This window comes from Gymnoscopelus braueri (genome assembly GCF_963280865.1).
Source record: "Gymnoscopelus braueri genome assembly, chromosome: 3".
Classification (NCBI taxonomy): domain Eukaryota; kingdom Metazoa; phylum Chordata; class Actinopteri; order Myctophiformes; family Myctophidae; genus Gymnoscopelus; species Gymnoscopelus braueri.
This window is the reverse complement of record NC_137612.1, coordinates 6,459,779-6,469,454: the sequence shown is the minus strand read 5'-3', so window position 1 is coordinate 6,469,454 and position 9,676 is coordinate 6,459,779. Positions and strand designations below refer to the sequence as shown.

The 9,676-nt window shown below is 41.6% G+C and overlaps 1 protein-coding gene across 1 annotated transcript; it reads right to left on the bottom strand.

Annotated features, from left to right (window-relative positions):
• Positions 1 to 5,206: 5,206 nt before the first annotated feature.
• On the bottom strand, positions 5,207 to 8,854 carry LOC308083032 (E3 ubiquitin/ISG15 ligase TRIM25-like). Its single transcript, XM_080425133.1, has 2 exons — positions 8,597 to 8,854; positions 5,207 to 7,649 (listed from the first exon to the last, which is right to left on the bottom strand). Exons 1-2 carry the CDS (start codon positions 8,844 to 8,846, stop codon positions 6,226 to 6,228), a joined length of 1,674 nt encoding a protein of 557 aa, XP_080281259.1. The 5' UTR covers positions 8,847 to 8,854; the 3' UTR covers positions 5,207 to 6,225.
• Between the last annotated feature and the right edge of the window lie 822 nt (positions 8,855 to 9,676).

Here is a 9,676-nt window from a genome sequence, read left to right as displayed (position 1 = left end):
AAGAAAAGCTGAGAGAGAGCAGAGCTCACAACACTAGCAAAGAAAGAAAGAAAGACTCAGAGAGAGTAGAGGCACAGCAGCACAGCTCACAACAAATACATTACACACACTACACAATACATTACACACAGAACAAACACCAACACTATCTCATTGCAACCATGTGCACTAATAGTCAAAAGGTATATAATATAATAAGTTATGTCTCACCATAAGTAACATAGTTAATAAAGGCATTTAATAAGTTATGTTTCACCATAAGTAACAGTTACTAGTACATATACGTAGGTCTATTCAAACAATATACAGATCCATCTAAAAAACATTAGAACATTGTGGAAAAGTCCATTTTCATAATGAATAAAGTGAAATATTTTAAGAAAAAGAAATGTCTTGATGACCTTTCGCACTACATTTAGGAACAAATGCCACCCTTTTAACATTGCCCTATTATAGCGCCACCAGGAGGCCGATTTTTTATATTACTCCTACAAATTTTGTCCAAACATCACGCAAAACGGTACACATTATCTTTATAGTCAAGTGATCAAGGCGGCTTCGTCTGATTTTTCATATTCCATCCTGATTGGCACATTCCCAACATTGCTGGCCCACAATAACCTACCTGACCTGGTGGAGGAGACCTGTGCTCCGAGGAGCACTTTTTCTCGTTTTGGCTCTGTGGGAAGGTGTCCTGCTGGAGATAATAGTTTTTTATTATCTCAGGTACTTTGTAAATATGTAGATAACTTGTCTGGCCTTCTGTTGTTCTCTTGTTTTTGATCTCCTTCCCACTTGCCCCCCACACCTCTTCTTCTCCCCCCCCCCCCCCCCCCTCTCTTCTTTCTATGGAAATTAACGTTGCGATGTGAACGATGTACAAAAACGAATTTCACCCACTTTTTTACCTTGTAAACCTGTGATGTGACAATTAATCTGATTCTGATTCTGAGAGGGAAATCAGCATCTCCATAACGCTTGTCGACATACGGAAACACAAAGTGCTCTAAAGTCTCCTGGTAGATGGCTGTGTTGACTCTGGACTTGATAAAACACAGTGGACCAACAGCAGCAGATGACACGAGGCCCCAAATCATCAGTGACTGTGAAAACTTCACCCTGGACTTCAAGCAGCTCTGACTCGCTGCCTCTCACTCTTCCTCCAGATCATACATGGGCAACTGGCGGCCCGGGGGCCACATGCGGCCCCCACCTTCACTTAATGCGGCCCGCAGGTTAATATCGGAATACTGACATATTATTGATTTCAGCTGTTACAATTCATGCAAACATGACCCGCTTTAATTACTTCAGTCTATATTAGTAGCTTAATGACTAGTATTAACATTCTATTGTCTTTTTTATGTCCAATGTCTTTGTATTTAAGTTCATAAAGTTAACATAAGTATAACTACATGCATTTGAAATTTAATAACATTTTACTTTTCAGGATTCCAATTCAAAAGTAGGAGCTCAAAATGCGTCCACTGCGACGCGTTTTGAGCTTGTAGATCGGCTATTTGGCTATTTTTGCTACTTTTGTGTGACATAGAATGGCGACACTCTGGGGACCTTGGTTTATAAATGAAATGCACAATCCAAGTTGCTTGAGGAGTCATGGTGTCATGACCTCTGCACTGTGGTCCAGGTACACTCCTACTCTGGAGGTCATGACCTCTGCACTGTGGTCCAGGTACACTCCTACTCTGGAGGTCATGACCTCTGCACTGTGGTCCCTGGTACACTCTACTCTGGAGGTCATGACCTCTGCACTGTGGTCCAGGTACACTCCTACTCTGGAGGTCATGACCTCTGCACTGTGGTCCTGGTACACTCCTACTCTGGAGGTCATGACCTCTGCACTGTGGTCCAGGTACACTCCTACTCTGGAGGTCATGACCTCTGCACTGTGGTCCAGGTACACTCCTACTCTGGAGGTCATGGACCTCTGCACTGTGGTCCAGGTACAACTCCTACTCTGGAGGTCATGACCTCTGCAACTGTGGTCCAGGTACACTCCTACTCTGGAGCACTGTTTCCCAAACAGTGGGTCGGGACCCATTTGTGGGTCGCGGATCCTTTTTCGTGGGTGAGTGAATATCCCTTTATTTTTTGTCTCCTACATTTTTTCATTAATACTATTATTATTTTAAAAGATTTTCTAAAGATTTCACACAAATTATTCACACATTTTCGTGAGACGAAACCGATTTCAAACATTTTTCAAATATTTTGTATTTAAATAAAATTAAAAAAATATCAAAGAAATTCCCTAAATCAGAAAACAACATGTTTAAGAAGCAGTGAAAATAGTAGATCTGCGAGCTTGTAGATCTGCTATTTTCACTAGTTTGGGTCCCCAGGCAAACATGTTTTTTTCTCTTCTGGGTCCTGAGCTGAACAGTTTGGGAAGCAGTGATCTAGAGACACAAACTGGGATGTGAGTTTCAATGCCTCTGTGTATAAAACTATAACCTTGTTTGGTTCACCGTAAAGACCACCATCTATCACTGGATCCAAACCCACATTCATGGACTTGTAGATCGGATATTTTCGGCAAAGAGGTGTAGAGGGAAGAAACAGTACAGACCAAGTACAGAGCCAAAAGTCAAGGTTTACTAAGTATTGAGGGTTTAAGTGGTTAAATGTCTGAAAATACACATTAACATGAATCTAATGACAGTGCTGTCAAACTAGTCTATGAAGCTATCTATGACATCTATGAAATCTGCAACACAAATGTTATACAATATGTAATGGGGGTCCCTGCTTCATCTCTCTCCTCAGCTATAAGGGGTCCGCCTGCTTCATCTCTCTTCTCCAGCTATAAGGGGTCCCTGCTTCATCTCTCTCTCAGCTATAAGGGGTCCCTGCTTCATCTCTCTCTAAGCGCTATAAGGGGTCCATGCTTCATCTCTCTCTCAGCTATAAGGGGTCCCTGCTTCATCTCTCTCTCAGTTAAGGGGTCCATAGCTTCATGCAGACGTTAGAATAAGAGCTCTCTCTCTCTCTCTCTCTCTCTCTGCCTCTCTCTCTCTTCTCTCTCTCTCTCACTCTCTCTCTCTCTCTCTCTCCTCTCTCACTCACTCTCTCTCTCTCTCTCTCTCTCTCTCCTCTCTCTCTCTCTCTCCTCCTCTCTCTCTCTCTCTCTCAATCACTCTCTCTCTCTCTCTCTCTCTCTGCAACATTCTCAAGACAGAACCTAGTGACGACAGACAAGTCAGGTCAGCAGAAAAACATTCTGGATCCCCATTCAGTAAAAAATAATACAAAAATAAAACGAAAGTTAGCAGAAACACAACACACAAACACAACACAACACAACACAACACAACACAACACAACACAACAACAGGCATAGATTCAACTGCATTTTCTCATTGGTGCATCAAACAGAAACCACCACCAGAGGGCGACGTAACTCCTTTAGAATGTATGTTGAATCCACTGGCAGCATAGAGGTACACATGTCTCCTTTCCTAATCTTCTTACAAGGACCCTTTGCCAAATGAACCTTCTATAGGCTCTATGCACAGCAGCCATATTGTAAAGAAATTGGGCCTCTTCCTTCACAGTGTTACCAATGATACTAATGAAGGCTCTGTTCCATTCTGGGTCAAACAGAGTCAGGGTGTTGACTCACTGGAAACACTCTGCTACACCAGTGGGTCTCAAAGTGTGGTCCAGGGACCCTCATGGTTACTTGTGGGGGTTCTAAATGGACCCTTACGGGCGTGTAACTATGAGAGTGTACAAATGGAACCAAATGGACCCTTACGGGTCCATTTGGTTCCATTTGTACCCTCTCAGAGTTATGGGGGTCCTTGAAAATAGCAGTTGACTGACTCCTAATGTGTCATTTATAGTGTCATAGTAAATCAGTGTCATACATATTCTGATGAAAACTGGAGACTGACGTTCAGTAAATTGGGTCTTATGATCAAAATAAGAACATTATAATGGTGTTTAAAAACTACATGTAAAATGTTCCACACGGACATATTGCTGAGCCCTTGATTATGTACAGTTATATTAACCACTTCAACCCCAGCATCCATATTCTGCTGGTATTATAGTAGCCTATATGCAGTGGTGGAAAAAGTACTCAGATATCTTACTTAAAGGGATAGTTCACCCCCAAAATGACTTTTTTCCCTATTGATTAGTCATCCCATGGAGACTTGAATTCATGGATATTTTTGACTAATCGATAAGAAAAAGAAAATCATTTATGGGGTGAACTATCCCTTTAAGTAAAAAGTAGCAATACCACAATATAAAAATACTCTGTTATAAGTAAAAGGCCTGTGTTCAAAATGTTACTTGAGTAAAAGTACAAAAGTATTGTCATCAAAATATACTTTATGTACGAAAAGTAAAAGTACTAAAATGTTTGAAAATAGCAGATCTACAAGCTCACAACGCGTCGCATCGTGACGCGTTGTGAGCTTGTAGATCGGTTATTTTCAAATACCCTATGTATAAAATAGGGCTAAAGTGGTTAATGTATGTTTTATAATATTATAATTTATATATGCAAAGTAACTAGTAACTAAAGTTTTCAAATAATTGTAGTGGAGTAAAAGTACAATATTTGTCTCTGAGATGTAGTGGAGTAGAAGTAAAAGTACTGAAAATTACTCCATTAAAGTATTAAAAAAAAATAAAAAAAAGTACAGTACTTGAGTAAATGTACTTAGTTACTTTCCACTACTGGGTGTCATTGAGTGAATTCCCCAGAAAATAAGGACCACATTGTGTCTCTTATCAGTACATTAAGCCTGGGACAGGTCTTATAGTTTACCAATAAGGGACGATTCCTTACTTCAAGGGACGGTGAGCCTATAGCTCCAGATCCTAAAGAGACATTTGGTGTCTCCCAATACAAAAATACATCATGAATGAATCAATTTAGAACCCTTTTTTTCTTGTTAAAGCTCACTACAAGCTCACAACACATGAGCGTGTAGATAGGCTTTTTAGATTGTTTTTGAAAAATACATTTTTGTTGTTGTAGAAGAAGGCAAAAATGTCATATCTTGTGACCCCATAACAATGGGTGTCAAAGCAGCTATGTAGACTAGTAAATAAAACGTTATCTATCTTAACCTTTAAGTGGTAACGTTCATTTAACTAGATTAAAAGTTGCTGTGTCAACCTTTCTACACAGACTGTTAGAATAGAAGAACAAAGCAGAGATCAGAGATGTTTGGTTTGTTCATCTTTAATGTCACTTTATTCACAAAGACTATTTATACTGTGTCTTAGAGCAGTGCTGCTCAAACTGTGGGCCGGGACCCCCAGGGGGGTCCCCACATGATTATCTTAATGTACAACATTGTTTTCTCACTCAACAGTAAACAGACCAACATACAGTATAAGTGTATACAGGGTATCTGCACATTTATAAAGAGACCATTTAAAGACTTTTAAGACCTTTTTAATACAGATAAAATAAAAATAAGACCATTACAGCGTCAAAAGTAATCAACAAACTATACTCTAAAAACATGGTCAAACATTTTCCAAGTTGTCAAATATGACCTAAGAAAGAGGCAAACCTTAAATAACAGATACATGCACACAACACATCGCATTTGTGATGGGTTGTGAGCTTGTAGATCTGCTATTTTCACAATATTTATCTGTGGAACCGAGTCAAACTAAATGTAATGCCTCAACTCCTACAATTTCAAGTGCTCATTAGGGTGGGGGGTCCCCAGTTCAAATATGATTATTTTGGTGGGTCCACAGTTCAAATATTATTTTCGAGGGTCCACGGTTCAAATATTATTTTGGGGGGTCCCCAGTTCAAATATGATTATTTTGGGCGGTCCCCAGTTCAAATATGATTATTTTGGGGGGTCCCCAGTTCAGATATGATTATTTTGGGCAGTCCCCAGTTCAAATATGATTATTTTGGGGGTCGTGGCCTGAACATTTTGAGAACGAAGTCTAAAAAATAACAAAAATATAATATTTCACCAGGAATATAAAATCCATTAAGTAATGATTACATCGTAACAAGACAAATGGTACCAAGAAGAGGAGAACAAAATATAAAAATAATTATTAACCATTTTAAACCACTATTATACTTCATCATACGACACAAAGCAAAAATAGCTGATCTACAAGCTCACAAGGCAGGCTGAGAGAAAAACAATAAAATAATGAAGAAACGTTTCTGGACTCGTGACATGAGAGACAAAACAGAAGTATGATCTATTTGAGGTCACACAACTCAGCAGAGACTCCAGGTGATAGAGGCCAAAGTCCAACATGGAGGTTGTGTGTGAACGTGGTGTGGACTGTGTGGAGGAGAGTCATGGTGTCAGACACAAAGAAGGACAGAGTACCTGCACTGTGGTCCAGGTACACTCCTACTCTGGAGGACACACGACCTGGGATGTTAGTACCAATGCCTCCGTTTCTGAAATAATAACCTTGTTTCTGACACATTAAAGACCATGATTTATCATTGAATCCAAATGCAAATTTATAAGACCCTGTTCTGCTGATATCTTTATATGAGACTGCTATACAAACATTGTCTCCACTCCACTCTACCTCCCAGTAACAGCGTCCAGTCAGACCCTCTCTACTCAGAACCTGACACATTGTAGTGAATCTCTCTGGGTGAACAGGATATGATTGTAGTTTGTCCATACATGTTACTTTTCTGTTCCCTTTAGACAGAGACAGGTATTGATGAGCTGTGTTTGGATCCAGTGTTATTGGACGTGAATATTGTAAGAAGTCAGCTCTGGTCTTGGGTTCTGCTGGTGTTGACAGTAAAGCATCCACTCTGTTCACTGTCTCTGAGACGTGTGTCCCTCCTTCTGTAAGAATGTCCTCTAGTTTGTCTCTCATCTTGGATACGAACACAGTCACATCTTCAAAGTATCTCAGAGGACGGACATTGCTGCTGACTGGGTGTGTAGATTCACTGATCGTTGAGAGAGAGGAGGTGTAACGCTGTAGAAAATGGATGTGATCCTCTGTGAGTGAGAGCTCCTCCAGCTCAGCATGTCTCCTCCTCAGTTCAGTGACCTCCTGCTCCACACACCTCCTCAGTTCTTCAGCACGACTCACTTCACGTTTCTGCTGGTCTCTGATCAGCTCCCTCACCTCAGACCGTCTTCTCTCAGTGGAAGAGATGAACTCAGTAAAGATGGTGTCACTGCCCACCACTGCTCTGTCAGCACAGTGGTTGATGGACTCCACCTCCTGGTGAAGCACCTTCAGGTCTTTCTCTCTCTCCTGGATTCTCTGCTGGATGTTCCGCTGACTCGTATCGAGCTCCTTCTGTCTCTCAGTACGTTCTGCTGCAGCTGAGATCGTATCGTGACCTTTGTGTTCGTCCATGGAGCACAGCCAGCAGATAAACTGCCGATCGGTACGACAGAAAACCTTCTTCACCTCGTCGTGACGAGAGCAGATGCTCTCCTGAAGCTCGCTGGAGGCTTTGACCAGCTTGTGTTTCTTAAAGGCAGGAAACTGATGGTGAGGCTGGAGGTGAGGGTCACAGTAAGAGACCAGACACTGAAGACAAGTCTTCCCAGCTTTCCGTTTCCTCCCAGTGCAGACATCACAGGCCACATCTCCAGGTCCAGCGTAGCAGTGATCAGGAGGAACAGCTTGGAGTCCTGTTGATAGATTGATACATATGTATTTATCAATCTGATAAAAACATTTATTTATGTATTTCATTGGTATATGCCTGTACCCACATATTTGGTAGCCTATAAAGAGTATGCACATGCGTCACATGTCCACCGGGACACGCCCCCCTCATCTAGACTGAGTGTTGGAGTTTGGAAGCGCTCGTTGTAAATCACTCAACAGTCCTGCGTACCACCCGTTTCTAAATGTCACATAATGCAGGAGGCAGAAGGATGTTGCTTATTGTATACGAGCGCTTCCAAACTCTGACACTTATAAAAATAATCACCTGCACGGAATTCATTGACAAAAAGTAGCTCATAACATGTCTAGGGTGAATTTTTATTAAACAAAAATTTTGCAGATAGAAAGAGGATAATTCAAGCTTTCCGTACAGCTGCCATGTTGGTGAGTTTAACATTGTTTAATACAATTAACATTGTTTAATACAATCAGATAGGACTTTTCTATTTGGATGTATGGGCTGTCAAGCCCAGAAAGCAGTTTTTTGCCACTCAGTAGGCGTTCCCGCATAACTTCCGGGTACGATGATGTCACACGCATAGCCTCTTTGGAGCCAGCATGTCTCCGCTGCCTGATAACTATTGTTTTTGTTACAGTCTATCTGCCTTAACACCACTCTGTGTCAGACTGTGTGTCTAACATATTGTTTACCCTCAAGATAGCCTGCCGATCTGCATGGACACGTTGTGAGCTTGTAGATTGGATATTTGAACCATTTGAAAATATTTTTCAAAATAGTAAAAAATGGCAAAGAAGTTTAGGGATAATGGGTAAGGTGGCGCCCAAGATAGGGCCCCAAGTGTATGACTGTACTCGTGCTGTTTGCATTTCTGTCCAATAAAATATTCAATCAATCAATTAAACAGAGTCAGTGAGCTGTATTTACAAGAGAATTTAAAGGTATCACCTGTCTTCTTCAGGCTCTCCACCACCTCAGCCAACATGGTGTTTTTCTTCAGAACAGGTCTTGTGATGAAGGTGTGTCTGCACTGTGGACAGCTGAACCTCCCTCTCCGATCATCCTGGTTCCAGTAACCCTCGATACACCTGCTGCAGTAGTTGTGTCCACAGGGAACAGTCACTGGATCCTTCAGTAGATCCAGACAGATAGAACAACACAACTGTTTCTGATCCAGTTGAACTCCCTGCTGCGCCATTTTAGTACGACTGACTGTCTGTCTGTCTGACTGACTAACAGACAGGTTCAGTTTGGTTTTCATTTTCCTCAGAAATCACATGACATGGGAGGTTCCCATGTCATGTGTGTGTGTGTGTGTGTGTGTGTGTGTGTGTGTGTGTGTGTGTGTGTGTGTGTGTGTGTGTGTGTGTGTGTGTGTGTGTGTGTGTGTGTGTGTGTGTGTGTGTGTGTGTGTGTTGATTCACAGTGATTCACTGGTAGAAAATGTTTCCACCCTGTTGAAATATGACTCAGTAGTTTTCTTCTATTGTTCTATCTATAGAATATAACCTCCATTAAAACTTTGATGAACTTTTAAAGACAAAACACATTGAAACTTTCCCTGTTTCTCTTAAATTCCTTTTTAACAGGACGTTCATGAAAGTCCTTGCGGGCTTGTTTCCAATGAGGGCCTGTGAGCAATTAGGGGTTAAGAGTCTTGCTCAGGGACAAATTTCATTTCATCGACACATATATGCTGGCGTGGCCTGGAATCGTACCTGGGGCAACCAGGGCCTCTGGCTCCCTAGGCGGGCTCACTAACCACTCAGCTATGGCCGCCCCTCGACATTATGTATAATAGAACTGCTATAGAACCGAAAAAGAAAAAGAGTACACACTGATCTGAAAGCACACACACACACACACACACACACACACACACACACACACACACACACACACACACACACACACACACACACACAGTGTGTGAGGCCCATAATCTAAACGAACCAATGGCAGCACACACCAATAAGCTCCTCCCCTCGATAGACCCACACTGTAGCTGTGATCCACAGTCTGTCTGAA

What these genes read in the sequence shown, in the direction of transcription:
- LOC308083032 (XM_080425133.1), bottom strand. Translation starts at nt 8,846, where the DNA reads ATGGCGCAGCAGGGAGTTCAACTGGATCAGAAACAGTTGTGTTGTTCT. An exon ending in GGAGAGCCTGAAGAAGACAG is followed by an intron (nt 7,650 to 8,596) that starts GTGATACCTTTA and finishes ATCTATCAACAG; the next exon opens with GACTCCAAGCTGTTCCTCCT.